A 17,705-nucleotide genomic window follows, 5' to 3' on the forward strand; every position below is an offset into this window, starting at 1 on the left:
TGACAAGTTAGCTCTTTTAAAATGCTTTCAGAATATCAAACAAAAATTGGGGTCTGTGAATGTAGGTTTTTTCCTGCTATAACATAAAATAGAAAAATTTCCAGTAGATTCCATTATTAACTACTTTATATGCTAAGTGAAAAGTAAAATGAAATCAATTAAAAATATCTTATTTTGTTAAATTATAAATGATTTTAAGATATAATCACATTAATTTGTTCATTTAAATGCAAATTCTTATTTGAAAATTGCGTCAAGGCATCGAAATTTGGCGACTTGAATGAAAATCTAGGCCTATTTTGTTGTGCTATTTTACACAATCCGAGATGGTGGAAGACCCCATTCCACCTTACATCAGAATATAGCTATCGTAAATTCATTTTTAGAATAATGTATTAAACATCAAGTATGATTTGGGGGGAATGTATTTTTGGACGATCAATGCATTTGAATGGGGATATATGGTTGGAACCCCCCCCCTTTATCCTGGGTTGGGAACCCTCTCCCCCCCCCTTTAAAATGGCTGGATCCGCCCCTGGATGGTATAAATTGTACCTTTGATAATTGATTCACAATTTGTTTAGACTCTATGGTGAACCCATTGGATGTTCTTTGTTGTAATTTTTTATTGTAGGTTGCTATTTCATCGACATCAACCCTGTCCATATTTCCTTTTAATCAAATGAAACAAGTTTCTATAAAACTCTGGTAGATAATTGTCTCATTGATGTTATATTTACATATCACTCTATATTCTTGACTCATATAACATTATAATAAAATTGAGAATGGAAGTGGGGATCGAATATGTCAAAGAGACAACAACCCGACCAAAGAGCAGACAACAGCCGAAGGCCAACAATGGGTCTTCAACGCAGCGAGAAAATCCCGCACCCGGAGGTGGTCCTCAGCTGGCCCCTAAATAAAATGCATGAATACACAAAATAAAAGTCAGGATGAAACAGTCATCCAGATAAGAAAATGCAATATTTATAATAGCATTATCTCTTTAATAAAACAGATCTAACAAAAAGTCACTCAAAATAACAAATATTTTAAAACAGAATCTTACAATATAACTAATCAAAATAACACATAATATTTCAATAAAAAGTCATGTGTAACATTATAATCATTCAAATGAACACTATACTTTAAGAACTGTCAGATCTCATCTGAAAAAAAAACATTTCATTCTTATAAATGCTTATTACTTTCAACCTGAATCAAAGTATAAAGAAGAAGGTGCAATATGGCATTCAATACTGAAGTTGAAAAACAAAATCTGATAGAAAACATTAGATGAAATCCCCCAAAAAATTGGGGAAAAATAAATTATAACTACAGAAAGTCTCTGTATGGCCCTGGTGCCCTATCTTAATAAACCTTTATGCTGCATAATTATCTTGTAAATTGTAATTATGCCATGATTTCCCAAATAATGCTGAATTGTGCAGTATTCTGGAGGTAGATAGGAGGGTAGTGTTGAGATGCCATAAACACACCACTTAAATTTGTGTCTTTGAAAAATAAATTTGAATGAAAAATTGTAAATATGTAATGACTAAAAGGTAGTTAAATTGCACTGTACTATTGAACACAAGTGACTAGACATGTGGTTTCAAACTGCCCTTAATGCAGAACTTAATTACTGTAAATTCAGAAACAATTGCGTGCATTTATTAATGCATTTTTTTAGAAATAGACAAAACTGTGAGATTAATTATTGTGATTTCAGGATAATCTGCATCACTTATCAGAATACAAGTTATTATTTTGATACTCAACCAGTCACATTTTTATTCACACTAATAAAAACCTCACAATAATTTCTGAATTCACAGTAACCACGTTTCTAAAAATAAAAAATAAAAAGTGATTCAGAAGATTAAGGGAAATGGTGTATTGCTCATAACAAGAGGATTGTAATGATGGAATAAATCAATGCAGAACTTTGTAACAAAAGCAGTTGGATGTATTAAAAGAGAAGGTGGGCTAAGGGTCCAATTTTGCCTCTAAAAATCAATATATACTGTTAGTTGATAAATATGTACAAAATTTAAACTTTAAAATATTTGAAAAATTATCAATGTTTACGGAGATTAAATGGTCGAAAGAAAAGCATAATTAAATTTTTCTAACAAAAATGACAAAATTTTGCATATTTTCAAACATATTTTTCAGTGGGGTAAAAATATATAAATAAAAGGTGTAATTCATACAGACAAACATAATGGTAAATTTTTCAATTGGTTTTGCTTTTCACAATATGTGTGAGTCTAAAAAACAGATCTTAAATTAAGAATCATTAAGACTTCATCCATTGTGCATGATATAGATACACAGATCTAAAAAAAATTAGGAGATTCCAATCACTCTTTCAGATATAAACTATTGAATGTAGGATTTTTCAACAATTATCTTAATATAAAGTCACAGATCGAAAAGTATAGGAGATTTCAACTACTGTCTTAATATAAAATTGGGAGATTCTAATCAATGTTCCTGATAGACAATTCTAAAATCTAGGAGACTTCAACAACTGTTTCTGTTACAGATATTGGTTCCGAGGACATAATACTGTATAGAACTCTGAAAATAAAAAATAAGGTGAAAAGATCACAATATTTTGAATGTTATATTTAATTTTCTTTTCAATCTGGTGAAAAATGTAGAAAGCCAAACATAAAGCATGAGATAAACAATAAACTGCTTCACTGAGCGCAGCTAGATACGCCCGCTTAGGTCCAACCCTGAACAGTTGGGGCAAAAATGGACACAATATTCAAGCTTGATACAGGTCTGAATTTGGATTATAATTAAATATTTGACATATTATAGGTTTCTAAATAAATGTAGTCAAAGAACTTGAAATTGGTTGTACGAATTGAATTTATATTCAATTAAAGATTTCTTGCTGTTGTGTAATACACTGTGCTGTTGCGCAATCCTTAGTAAATCTGTTGTCAGACTATAAACAAAAAAGTTCAATTTCTTCTCAATGTCATATTTGAAATTTATGAAAATCAATAGGGAGATTACATCAATAGCTATAAATAATTCACCAAAGTTTCATGAGAACTGCTGAAAGCAATTTTGAGAGATTGTCCAAAAACTGGAAAATCCCCCCTTTTTTAATGAATAAATCCCCATAACTCAGAAATCTAAAATCTAAAATTTTTGAAATTCTAAAGGGACCTTACATCAACATATATAAACAATTCACCAAAGTTTCATGAGAACTGCTGAAAGCATTTTTTAGTTATTGTCCGAAAACTGGAAAATCCCCCTTTTTTATGAATAAAACCCTGTAACTCGGAAACGTTAAATCTAAAATTTATAAAAATCCAAAAGGGAGCTCATGTCAATAGATATAAGCAATTCACCAAAATTTCTTGCAAGTTGGTGAAAGCATTCTTGAGTTATTGTCGGAAAACCCCCCCTTTTTTAATGATTAAAACCCCAAAACTCGGAAACGGTAAATCTGAAATTTATAAAAAACAAAAGGGAGCTCACGTCAATAGATATAACCAATTCACCAAAGTTTCATGCATATTGGTTAAAGCTTTTTTGAGTTAATGTCCAACATGTTGACGATGGACGGACGGACAGACGGTCAACGGTATACCATAATACGTCCCGTAAACGGGCGTATAAAAATATCATTCTTTCCATAAGACATAATTACCACAACTTCATGGTGAACTACCATAACCAAAAACTTTAAACCGAGAATGCACCGTATTTTCACACAGAGTGTGTTAAAGGTGATCACAATTTTGCACTATCTAATTTCTATGTTCAGTGAACAATGAAATCGGAGTCAAAACCGTAATTTGGTAAAACATATCAAAAGTTTACATCATAATGAACATATCTACTTGGTTTCAAGTTGACATGACCACAACTTCATGGTGAACTACCTTTACCAAAAACATTTAACTTGATATGAGACGTTCTGACGGACGGACGGAAGCACAAACTACATTAGGCAGGGCATTACTAGAAACAACAAGAAGTCGTTCTCTCTCATCTAGTTTCTTTGTATTAGTTTGACTTTACTACATGTTGCATCATCCACATACTACATTTCAGAATTATTTGGTCCCAGCAAGCAATAAAGATTAAAGACCTGTCTTTCTGTTTAACTCCCTTTGTTCCGTATCTACATGTAAGTAATACAATGTATAAAAAATTAAAAGAAAATAAGGCTGGACTCTCCCTTTCCCAGGGGAGCCTCCCTTTCAAAAATTTCTGCGCCTATATAGTAACCGAATACCTATTGGCTAATTTAATTAATGTTTTGGTTATTAACCATAACATTATAAACAAAAAGTTCAGAAATTTACCATTTATCCAATGTTTGGTTGCTATTTTTATTTGTCACACTGTTCAGAATTCTTTCATTTAAGATATTGTCAAAATTTCTATATCTTTAATCTAGGAATAGCATACTTGATATAACTTATCATTATATTTTATAGGAGTAACACGACGGGTGTCACATGTGGAGCAGGATCTGCTAACCTTTCCGGAGCACCTGAGATCACTCCCGATTTTTGGCGGGGTTCGTGTTGCTCAGTCTTTAGTTTTCTATGTTGTGTTTTGTATACTATAGTTTGTCTTTTGGTCTTTTTCTTTTTTTGCCATGGCGTTGTCACTACAGCATAATAGTTATTACGTCGAGGTTGAATTCCCTGTCATTTATTCATCATCCACACACGAACTTGTATCAGAAAAAAATATATATATGTACCTTAACCTAACTTTCAGGTATAGAGATGTGATTTTTTTCTGAGACAAGTGCTTGTGACCATCCACCAGAACTTGCGGTCATTCGATGGTCAGTACTTTGATTTTTATATAGTATGCAAGAAAATAATAAATAAACGTTAATGTGGGAAACAAAATAATTTGCGGTACGGTGTTAAACAAATTTTTCAATCAACACAAAATCTCACTTTTACTCTTATAGACAATTCATACAATTCCTATTCTTTATTTAAAGGTGGAATTTTACACCCTGGTACTTTGGTTTTTGTTGGATGGTGGTCTCATTGGTACGTCTCCGTATTTTTATATCTTTAACATGCCTAGTAAACCATCAAATCTCAACCAAATGGTTAAGCGAGAAAAAAGTTTACTGGCACTTCCTGTTGAGCTTTTCTGGTATAAAATATCAAAAATATATAGATATGGTAGGTCGATTTTTCATCAATTATTGTCAATCTGTAAATATTTTGTTACATAGGAGAATGTCATGCCATAGATAACTAAATGAGAGCTTGTCTCGTTCATTACTCGGACCAATGTAATTTAAAATGACATTAAATGACTTTTCTCCCGAAGGTTAGTGCGGCCAGCTCAGTGAGTTTTTGACAAAATGACAATGAGTTCATCAATACGTAACGTATATATCAGTTTCTCTAATTCTTCGTCAATTTATCCCTTTCTGCACCCATTGTATAAAAAAAAATTTAATCAACGTGTGGTTTGTTTGATCTCAGTTCTTCATTGGTTAAAATCCGATTATGACGTCGAATTTTCTTGCTTTCCTCTGAATTTTCTATTGTGACGGCATTAAAAAAGGCGACCATGCCTGATGACGTCACATAGAAAGAACACATCTTTTTGCAGATCATTCAAAAAGAAGGAATACGTTTGCCTGCAAATTGTTTGAAAATCATTAGAGAAACAGATTCCACCACCAAATCTCGTGTAATACGATATTTATCCACTCTCGGCAGTTAAATTTTAAATATTTAAAACGCTCGGCGAGCCTCGCGTTTTAAATTTGAAAATTTAACTATCTCGAGTGGATGAATATCGTATCACACTCGATGCAGTGGTAGAATCTATATTTCTCTAATTCCTCGTCAATTTATCCCTTTCTGCACCCATTGTATAAAAAAAATTTAATCAACGTGTGGTTTGTTTGATCTCAGTTCTTCATTGGTTAAAATCCGATTATGACGTCGAATTTTCTTGCTTTCCTCTGAATTTTCTATTGTGACGGCATTAAAAAAGGCGACCATGCCTGATGACGTCACATAGAAAGAACACATCTTTTTGCAGATCATTCAAAAAGAAGGAATACGTTTGCCTGCAAATTGTTTGAAAATCATTAGAGAAACAGATTCCACCACCAAATCTCGTGTAATACGATATTTATCCACTCTCGGCAGTTAAATTTTAAATATTTAAAACGCTCGGCGAGCCTCGCGTTTTAAATTTGAAAATTTAACTATCTCGAGTGGATGAATATCGTATCACACTCGATGCAGTGGTAGAATCTATATTTCTCTAATTCCTCGTCAATTTATCCCTTTCTGCACCTATTGTATAAAAAAATTTAATCAACGTGTGGTTCGTTTGATCTCAGTTCTTCATTGGTTAAAATCCGATTATGACGTCGAATTTACTTGCTTTCCTCTGAATTTCCTATTGTGACGGCATGAAAAAAGGCGACCATGCCAGATGACGTCATATAGAAAGAACACATCTTTTTACAGATCAACAGACGGAATAAGTTTGCCTGCATATTGTTTGAAAATCATTAGAGAAACAGATTCCACCACCAAATCTCGTGTAATACGATATTTATCCACTCTCGACAGTTAAATTTTAAATATTTAAAACGCTCGGCGAGCCTCACGTTTTAAATTTGAAAATTTAACTGTCTCGAGTGGATAAATATCGTATCAAACTCGATGCAGTGGTAGAATCTATATATATGAGTGTTCTTTGCAATAAAAATAAACGTATAATAACAGTTTTTTTTTCTATTTCTTACGAATTTAATTTTATTAAGCTGAATATGTTATAAAGTATGTCAGGTAATTGAGATTGTCTGGTATCGGTTGTGATATTCTGGAACAATGTTGAGATCTACTTTTGAATAAAATTTTCAACTAGCTACGTATCAATCGGATACAACCGTCAAAATTCATGAACTTTCTGTATAGTGTTTGTCATTTATCTGGTTTCTGGTTTTGACATTAGTTTTATATGGAGCCCTGTTGGTCTAATACAGATACTAAAGAGTTGTGTGCAAAGACCAGCGCTGTAGATCTTAATTTTCAGAGCTGTAGATTCAAAGTCCTGTCTTGCTTCTTTCAAAAAAGGCTTACTGTTGTATCATGTAAATGCATATGTATATGGAAACAGCATCCCGCTTCATAGGTTTGATTTACAATAGGTAAAATGGTAAAATATAATCTCTTTTATAGGTGTTACCAAGGAAACAGTTTGCATTTATTCGATACAAAATATTGGAAAAAGGGGGATAAAAATGTCACAAATGTCCTCAAAAACATGGTCTAAAGTAGAAATTCAATCCATTTGAGTGACATCTTTTTTGAAACCATTGACATGTATCTATCTAGATGTCAAATAAAAACCATATGCGTTTAACATAATTTTTCGATAAAATTGAATTGAAAAGTTTGAGCGTATAAAAAATGTTAAAAAAACACGCTTCAATAATTTCTGGACCTTATGTCGGAACAAATGTGATACAAAGACTGTCAAACAAAAAAAAATCACTATAAAACATGCGAAAAACAATCTTGATGTTCATATAAACCTCTTTTGACAGTTATATTATTCTTCAGCTATTTAAGAATAAATTTCATAGCACACCAACTTTCTTATTTGACAAATTCACCGGGGCCGAATAGATAAACCAAACTCCTAACTGTGTATTGCTACCTTATACCTACAGCGCTCGACTTTACATCTTCAGCGCTAGACCTTACATCTTCGGCGCTAGACTTTACATCTCGTTTTCTACTCTTTTCATACAAAACTTATGTTAAAACAAGAAACAAATTATAATGACAAACCCCTATTCACGAATTTTGACGGTCGTATCCACTTGACAATTAGCAAGTTGGAAGTTTTATTTGACAGAAGATCTCAACATTGTTCCAGAATATCTCAACCGATACCAGACAATCTCAACCTGACATACTTTATAACATATTCAGCTTAATAAAAATTATATTCGTAAAGAAATAGAAAAAAAAAACACCTGTTATTATAAAGAAGAACACTTATATACTGATATATACGTTACGCATTGATGAACTCAGCTGTCATTTTGTCAAAAACTCACTGAGCTGGCCGCACTTACCTGTGAGAGAAAAGTCAATCCGATGTCATTTTAAATTACATTGGTCCGAGTAATGAACGAGACAAGCTCTCGTTTAGTTATTTATGGCGGCGTTTTGCATTTGCGCCGATCTGCATTTCACTTGCGCCGATTATTTCTTTCATTTGCGCCGATTGTTTTACAGGTAAATTACAGGTGAAAACAATTTTTATTCATCATTATAAACCTCTTCCGCCAGCCATGGCCAGTTATACATATGTTATGAATTATCAATTAAAACATGCATATAACTGTTGCCCCTTCCCACAATGGGGAGATGGAAGTAGGATTTCGAGCAAAACAAGTCAATTTTAAGGTTAAAAGCACTCTGTTTACATCCACTAAAATAACTGAGTATAGCAATAAAATATCAAATGATATAAAAATCTATTTACAGCCTTTAAAATATCAAAGGACAATAAAACCTCTTTACGCCATGAAAAAAGCACAGCACTAAAATGCAACTAGAGGCTCTCGAGAGCCTGTGTCGCTCACCTGATTCTACTTTGGTTTTGGAAATCATGTAAAAATAGATTAAAATCATAACAGATACCATAATAATGAGCGATGCCAAATTTGGTTTAATATTGGCCCTGTAATTTAATAAAAAATCCTGGTGGCCATCTTGAACAGTAAATCGGCAACAAAGTAGCAACACTTCATCAGCTCCTCATAAGAAACATTTATGCCATGTTTGGTTTCATTCCATTCAGTACACCTCTAGAAGAAGCATTTATATGTATTTCCCATAGGGTCTTAATATGTTAAAGGAAGTCCCCCCGCTGGCGGCCATCGTGGATGAAGGATCAGCTTCAAAGTAACAACACTTAGTCAGCACCTCATAAGGAACATTCATGTCATGTTTGGTTTCAATCCATTCAGTGGTTCTCTAAAAGAAGACATTTGTATGTATTGTCCATAGGGTCCTTTGTTAAACATTGTCCCAAGCTGGCGGCCATCTTGGATGATGGATCGGCTTCAAAGTAACAACACTTGGTCAGTACTTCATAAGGAACATTCATGCCATGTTTGGTTTCATTCCATTCTGTGGTTCTCTAAAAGAAGACATTTGTATGTATTTCCCAAAGGGTCCTATGTTAAACTAAGTCCCCCGCTGGCGGCCATCTTGGATTATGGATTGGCTTCAAAGTAACAACACTTGGTCAGCACCTCAAAAGAAACATTCATGCTATGTTTGGTTCCATTCCATTCAGTGGTTCTCTAAAAGAAGACATTTGTATGTATTTCCCAAAGGGTCCTATGTTAAACTAAGTCCCCCGCTGGCGGCCATCTTGGATTATGGATCGGCTTCAAAGTAACAACACTTGGTCAGCACCTCAAAAGAAACATTCATGCCATGTTTGGTTTCATTCCATTCAGTGGTTCTCTAAAAGAAGACATTTGTATGTATTTCCCAAAGGATCCTATGTTAAACTAATTCCCCCACTGGCGGCCATCTTGGATCATGGATCGGCTTCAAAGTAACAACACTTGGTCAGCACCTCATAAGAAACATTCATGCCATGTTTGGTTTCATTCCATTCAGTGGTTCTCTAGAAGAAGTTCAAAATGTAAAAAGTTAACGACGACGACGGACGACAACGGACGACGGACGCCAAGTGATGAGAAAAGCTCACTTGGCCCTTTGGGCCAGGTGAGCTAAAAAGGAGCAAATGGAACTTGAAATTATTGAATCGGCGCAAATGAAAGATTGAACATTTATAAAATCGGCGCAAATGTCATACGCCCCTCTATGGCATGACATTCTCCTATTTAACAAAGTATTTACAGGTTAACAATAAATTAATGAAAAGTTGACCTACCCTATCTATATTTTTGATAATTTGTACCAGAAAAGCTCAACAGGAAGTGCCAGTAAACTTTTTTATCGCTTAACCATTTGGTTGAGATTTGATGCTTTACCAGGCGTTTTTAATACGGTTAATATACCTTTTATGAATAAAGAAATATAATTATTAGGGATATCTTCACACAATTTCTAGAAGAAATGTAGTATTACCAGAATGTCAGTGACTAGTTGTTTACATCTATCGTATTTGGTCTCTGGTGGATAGTTGTCTCTTTGTCAATCAGACTACATGTTCTTATTTTTAAATGAAATACCATTTTCTTCAGTAACTAGTCTATACTTACAAAGATAAACAGAATTCTATGACTAGAATGCCAGCCATTATCAAAAACACCAACCCTGGAAGATAACTAACAGTCTCTTTGTAAACAAAACCATATAACAGCTGTGCAAGTGACGTCAGCAGCAATTCAGAACTTCCAATACTGGCAAAAAGGCTACCTAAAAATAAAAAGTGATGACGGTTACCACGGGAACGTTTTGTTATACATTCTTGCAAACTTGTAGTTAAACAAGTAAATTAATTTATAGCCCAAGGGGACGACCATCGAAAAAGTGGCCACTTATAGTTGTTAACTTCTACGTCATTTTGGTCTCTGGTGGAGAGTTGTCTGATTGGCAACATACCACATGTCTTCTTAATTTATATTGTCATAATTTCTCTTTTACCTAAAACATAAAAATTTAATATTTCAACACATTATTATTTTTGTCTTTCCGTGTTTAACGGGAAAATATTGGTCATGAGTTGCAACTTTTAATTAAGAGGACTACTTATTGCGGACCTGTTTCTGTATTGTTACGAGTTACAATTTATGACTAAAATCAGCAAAGACCCATCGAAACAACATCTGATAAAAAAATTTAATAATACTTTTAGATATTTGGATGATATATTGGCTCTCAATAATGACGACTTCAGTATGTACACTAAAGCGATTTATCCTGCTGAACTGACTTTAAATAAAGCTAATACTAACAATGAACACTGTCCTTTCCTGGATCTTGATATCTATATCTTTAACGGGAAGCTTAATACTAAAATTTACGATAAAAGAGATGATTTTAAGTTTCCTATTGTTAATTATCCATTTTTAGATGGTGACGTTCCATTGGCACCATCTTATGGTGTTTATATATCCCAACTTGTACGATTCGCTCGTGTATGTAACAATGTATTTGATTTTAATGAAAGAAATCTCTGTATTACTGAAAAAATATTACACCAGGGGTTTCGATATCACAAACTTTTCAAAACATTTATTAAATTTTATCATCGGTACAAGGACATTATTCGTAAATATAAATCAACGTGCAGACATCTTATACGTTCGGTATTTCACATCCCATCTTTTAAGGTAATATTCTATACAAAGCACAAATTTTAAAATGTCGTCATTCACCTCAAAAGCTAACCAAACCTTTAAACAGACTTATTCAGAAGGGATATAGTTACGATACTGTTGTCAAGTCATTAAAGATGGCATTTTTTGGAATTAATATTGATTCACTCATAGGGTCTTTGCGTCGGAAATAAACACATTTATTCTAAAACCAGTTGTTGGCATGATACGGGTTATGTTCTTCTCGTATATTTTATGATGTTATGATACTAAACCCCTTACGGGAGGGATTGTGCTTGATTTTCATATGATGAAGACATAATCTTTCAATCAGTTTAATTGAGGTCTGGAGTTGGCATGTCAGTTACTGCTAGTAGTCCTTTGTTAATTTATGTTCATCATTGTCATTTTTCCAAGTTTCTTCTGTTACCGTATCTAACATCGGACTTGGACTTCTTTTAAACTGAGTTTTACTATGCGTATTGCTGTGTGTTTTTTATTCCACATTGGCTAGAGGTATAAGGGGAGGGTTGAGATCTCACAAAACATGTTTAACCCCGCCGCATTTTTGCGACTGTCCCAAGTCAGGAACCTCTGGCCTTTGTTAGTCTTGTGTTTTTTTAATTTTGGTTTATTTATATGTTTCGGAGTTTAGTGTGACGTCCATTTTCGCTGAACTAGTAAACATTTTTTAAGGGGCCAGCCGACGCCCGCCTCCGGGTGCGGGATTTTCTCGCTGTGTTGAAGACCCATTGGTGGCCTTCGGCTATTTTCTGCTCTTTGGTCGTGTTGTTGTCTCTTTTACACATTCCACGTTTCCATTCTTAATTTTATTTAGACATGAGTTGGTTGTGAATGAAAGGGGGTTTATCCTACTGCCACTTGAAAAAAAAGTATTTAGTGGCTGTGATAGTCACCCTGGCGAGGAAATTGCAGAGCTGTTAGAAGCATTCATTATAGCCTGCAGAGAGTGTGTCAATTTATAAACAAGGAGCATGGAATGTAACGCTCAATCAGACTGCACGTGACTGTATTTTATTTAAACAAAGCACAAAGCAAAACAGATCCCTCACAGTCATCTTATGGTCACTACTTTGCACATATCCTATTATGTTTTGATACCCATAACTGTGTCAAAGTTTCTGTAATTATAGATGGAATATTGTTTCTAAACTCAGATTTAATCTAAATGAACAAAAAATAAAAACAGAATGTGTCCATTTCACACAGCCTATGTTATGAAGGCATTAGAAAAATATGTATCTAACATCGGACTCGGACTTCTTTTAAACTGAGTTTTACTATGCGTATTGCTGTGTGTTTTTTATTCCACATTGGCTAGAGGTATAAGGGGAGGGTTGAGATCTCACAAAACATGTTTAACCCCGCCGCATTTTTGCGACTGTCCCAAGTCAGGAACCTCTGGCCTTTGTTAGTCTTGTGTTTTTTTAATTTTGGTTTATTTATATGTTTCGGAGTTTAGTGTGACGTCCATTTTCGCTGAACTAGTAAACATTTTTTAAGGGGCCAGCCATAGTTTATACCATTGGAGGAAAGGGATGAAATTTCGGTTTTTATATAACCAATCAATATGTTGGTTATTCCCAGCTTTATAAAGGGGCATAACTCAATATCAATAAATAAAGTCTGTGGATGCTCACTCAAGAAATCGTCTGCATTGAAACACAAAATTTTGCTTTATTCCACCAGAGAAATCGATAAAGTTCTACCTAGATCTGTGTTAAGGTGACCCCTTACAATCGATTTCCAAATTTCAAGTGATTTTGTGGATGCCTCTTTAAGTCATTATCCCGAAACAAAAAATGTGACGATTTCCCTTTTATCAAGGGCATCACTCTGTAATGTCAATTAGGAAATCCGTCAAATTCGAACTGGATCTCTAACAAAAAATTTTAAATTTCATCTGATTTGGTGGAGGCCTTTGGACAAAGCATTTTATTGTTCCTCATATTATATGAGTCTGACTAAAACATTACTTTGTTCATTGAATGACACTAGACTGGACAAAACATTACTCAGTTTATTTATTGACATGAGCCTGAACAAACGTTACCATTGTGTTCATCAGGTGAAACAACATGGTCAGACTTGATATGACCTTGGTTAAAATTTTTACCTAAGTCATCAGCTGACACGCGCCTGAACATCGGCTGACATGAGCCTGACAAAAAGTATTTTTTTCATCGGCTGAAAAAAAACATTGTCTTCTTCATCATATGACACGAGCTTGAACAAAACTAGAGGCTCTTAAGAGCCTGTGTCGCTCGCCTAGGTCTTTGTGCATATTCAACAAAGGACACTCTCCTGCATTGTAGACGAGAATAAAATTCATGACAAAAATATCTTTTTTGTTGATCTTGTATTGCTGATCGTTTTGTCTGTTTAGTTTCTCTCTATTTTCTTTACTTTTTGCTCAAAACACAAAAGAGGTTAAAAAATCCTCATTTAAGGACTACCTATCACTCCTATAAAGAGTGACAGTCTACTAACTATGTCGGCAAAATTTGACTTGTTCGTAGATCTTGCCTTGCTGATCATTTTAGCTATTTAAAGTTTGTATTTATTTATTTTAATTTTCATTATATAAGGCAAAACGCAAACAAATTGGTGAAAAACGACGGACTACGACGGACGCTAAGTGATGAGAAAAGCTCACTTGGCCCTTTGGGCCAGGTGAGGTAAAAATTATACTTGTGTCATCAGCTGACACGAGTCTGAACAAAAGATTACCTTGTTCATCTGGTGACACCAGCCTGGACAGCACCGATCTTAGTAACGGTGCAATTGAGACTGCCATAACACCAATCACCGCATCTGTAATGTAATAATGGTGTCACATAAGTATCTTGTGGCAAATGTCAAGCAATGCAAAACCTCCTTAGTATATGAAAAACAAGGTTTTATTGCATTGTTTAGGCTCAATTGGTGTCGACGGTCACACAATTTTCATGTGTTGGGTGAGCGAACCTGATGATAGTTATTCCGGACACATGTGTTGTGTAAATGACCTTGAAGCAGCTTCCATAAACGACGTGTTTCACCCTGGAGAATTGAAGCTATGCGTCACCTCCGACTGAACCACATGCACGTTTTCACACTTTATTTCAGTTTCTATTGCAAATTTTGTGCCAGTTTAGTTGTCCAGGAGTTAAACAGGCGAATTAACTTAAAATCCATATTCGGCAATGAATAGCTCTATTAAATGGTACTCGCTTAACGTCAAATTGACATTATTTCATGCATATTCAGGACGAGTTCGGCAATGGAAAAACTACAAAAATCAATTCAACTTACATCTTGAAAGACGATATTGTTATTAAAGGGGTTGAGATCTCGAGAAACTACTTAAACCCTACCGTATGTTATATGTGCCTGTCCTTATGCAGGAACCTCGTCAGTGGTCGTCCATTGTTACTTTTTTTTTAACTTTTATTGTCATTTGGATAATTTGGTGCTGCTTGTAGAATTTGTTTATACTTTCTCAACTTTTCTTTAGAAACTGAGCAATTCATAGCTTGGCTTACTTTATAGGCACCTGCCTATGGTTCAAGACCGTATGTTCACACACAGGCACTAGACGTTCTATAAATACTAATAAAATATGGGCAATGGGAAGAAAATAGTGACTAGACGTTCTATCAATAATAATAAAATATGGGCAATGGGAAGAAATAGTGTCCATGCATGTATATACATGGACACTATTTTCTGCCCATTGCCCATGCATATTTTATTATTATTGATAGATATACATGGACACTATTTTCTTCCCATTGCCCATATATTATTATTATTGATAGAACGTCTAGTGCCTGTGGTTCACATCTAGACGTCTTTTTTTCTCTCTATTTCCTTCGGTTGCTGTCTCATTGACGTTTACTTGACATCTCATTTTAAAATGATTAAAAAATACTTACATACATAAACTATCCAGTCTTCTGTACTAAAAGCCAAAGTGACAGAGCTTGCTATGGCCGATACTGTTCCTATAACAACTATAGTATAATCTGCCAGGTATCTGTGTAAAATTCTTATGCCCAGTATAATTGTTCCCCAGTTCACCAAGAATTGGACGCAAGTGAAAGCTTGGACGTGAAGCTCACTCCAGCACAACGGATAATGAAGAAAGAATAGAGTAACAACATTTGTTTTCCCCAAGAGTGCCCCAACATTGATGCAAAATATTATCTGCCCTATAACCAATTTTTTATTTCTTTTCCTGTTTCCATTTTTGTACACGTCGAAACAAGCGCATAACATTGCTGTAGTACAAATCTTGATGTCGTTCTTTTTGTTTGACCTTGAAGTCTCGGACAAGATTGTAAGTGTCAATATGAATGCCAAAACGGTACACGCGATGCACATTATCAATGGATGTCTATAATTACCGTCTTTGATCCAATAGCCAAAACCTAATGTCGCTAAGGCCAAGGCAACGGCAATAGTCCCTTCCAATACGGTTATCTTCATTGCTCTTTCCTTGCCGGGAGTTGTAATATCAGCAATCATCCCCATCAAAGCAGCTAAAAATAGACCAAAATGGCCAGTGATGCCCAGGAAAAAATCTCCTAAAGCTAAAAACCAAAGGGACAATCCTTTGTAAACGGTAACGATCATCACGATTTCTTTGAGTAAAACTCCAACAAATGAAAGATACAATGGAAATTTTCTTCCGTATCTGTCTGTTAATGCTCCTAATACCAAAATAGGAATTACAGCGATTAATGTACTGATGAATCCCAAATACATGAGTATGGTTGTAGATTCTGCTTGGACGATATCACTTGTACTGTTTGAAAGTTCGGTACCATTTGGGCAATAGCCAACGTCTGAATTTTTACCATCTCCTCCATATTTCTTTGCAACTTCGTCTATAACATAAAACTGTTGGATTGGGAGCATTGCCGTCAAAGCACCAAAATGCAGAATGCAAATAATTTCTATCGCAATGAACTGATATACAGGACGAACAATGACTGGTTTTTCATTGGGCTCATCTGGTATGAGCAAAAGTGGTTCATCTTCCTCGATGGAATCCATTCTATAATATAAACTTAGAAAGTGAGAAATAATTTTAAATTTGCAAATATTCTGTACTTTCTAATCCTGCAGAAGTAACATAAAGGATGTACCCTAATTTCTATAGGTGCTACATATTTTGATTTTAAGCATAACTTAAGGCAAAGCGTTTTGAAACTAAATCTTTTATCAAACAACCCATTCAAAATTCTAACAGAAATATGCATATATAAAACCAAATAAGGGGGAAAACGTAAATAAGACAGTAACCAAGCGTCAAAAGAACCAAAAGACATATAGAGGTCAAATCATAGAGGCCAAATCACGGACTTCAACTATATAGATATATAATAGATGCCCATACATACAAGATGTCAATCTCTTAATCGCACAAAATGACAAAAACATTAAAGATATAAAGAAAGACAACTACTAACTTGGGGACAGTCACGTGAAAATGTGGCAGGGTAAAACTAGTTTGAGATATCATCGTCCCCTTTGAATTTCGATAAGTGTAATAATAAACAGTACATACTCATGATAATAGAATGTTTTAAATGTAGTATACATAAAAAGAACTTGTGTATGGATTGGCTATTCTTTTTATGTCCCTTTTGGTCATATAGCTCATCAAGTATTATCGTGTGGTATTTTTACATCCATAGCTTTCATATATGTTTGTATTTGAGCGTCCCTGATAAGGGTAAATCCAGAAAAGCGCTTCGGACGCACCAAATTAAAAAAAAATGTTTACTTTCATTTTTAATCACCTTTAACAAAAATTCATCAATAATCAGTGCCAGTTTTATAATTTTTATACGTCGGACGCACGTTTCGTAAATACATAAGACTCACCAATTCTACCGTATACTCTTAAATAAAGGTAACACTCTACATCCCTTTTTGTTATTATCTTTGTTACAGTTATCTTACATCAAATGTCTGTAATTTTCAGCTTATCATGCTTTATTTATCATTTTCATGCCAACACACAACCGCCTCGGTGGTAGCGTGTTCACCTCAAGTGAGTCAGGGCGTGGGTTTGAACCGGTTCAAACCAAAGACTTTAAATTTGGTATTTGCTGCTTCTCCGCCAACCACGCGGCATTATGGAGTAAGAGCAAATACTGGTCAGCTCGGAGTCAGAATAATGTGTCCGGGAAGAGTGACATGTCTTCCTGCGGACTGTTACCTTGTGAACAAGCGCGTTAAAAATCCGGCTCGGCGTGTCGGTTTATTTCTATAAAGCAGGATTAATATTCATATTGCATTAAAATGTTCTCGTCCTGAATATGTATTT

The 17,705-nt window shown here is 34.6% G+C and overlaps 1 protein-coding gene across 1 annotated transcript in view; it reads right to left on the minus strand.

Annotated features, from left to right (window-relative positions):
- Positions 1-527: 527 nt before the first annotated feature.
- Positions 528-17,705, minus strand: part of LOC127698877 (proton-coupled folate transporter-like) — a 79,158-nt gene continuing 61,980 nt past the window's right edge. Inside the window, exons 2-5 of the mRNA XM_052202591.1 lie at positions 15,304-16,427; positions 14,117-14,200; positions 10,307-10,463; positions 528-2,592 (exon numbers count right to left, since the gene is read on the minus strand). Of these exons, the coding sequence (XP_052058551.1) occupies positions 2,526-2,592; positions 10,307-10,463; positions 14,117-14,200; positions 15,304-16,426 (1,431 nt within the window). The 5' untranslated portion in view covers position 16,427 and the 3' untranslated portion in view covers positions 528-2,525. The remainder of the gene's footprint in view (positions 2,593-10,306; positions 10,464-14,116; positions 14,201-15,303; positions 16,428-17,705) is intronic.

The sequence above is a fragment of the Mytilus californianus genome, unplaced genomic scaffold (assembly GCF_021869535.1).
Source record: "Mytilus californianus isolate M0D057914Y unplaced genomic scaffold, xbMytCali1.0.p SCAF_4, whole genome shotgun sequence".
Classification (NCBI taxonomy): domain Eukaryota; kingdom Metazoa; phylum Mollusca; class Bivalvia; order Mytilida; family Mytilidae; genus Mytilus; species Mytilus californianus.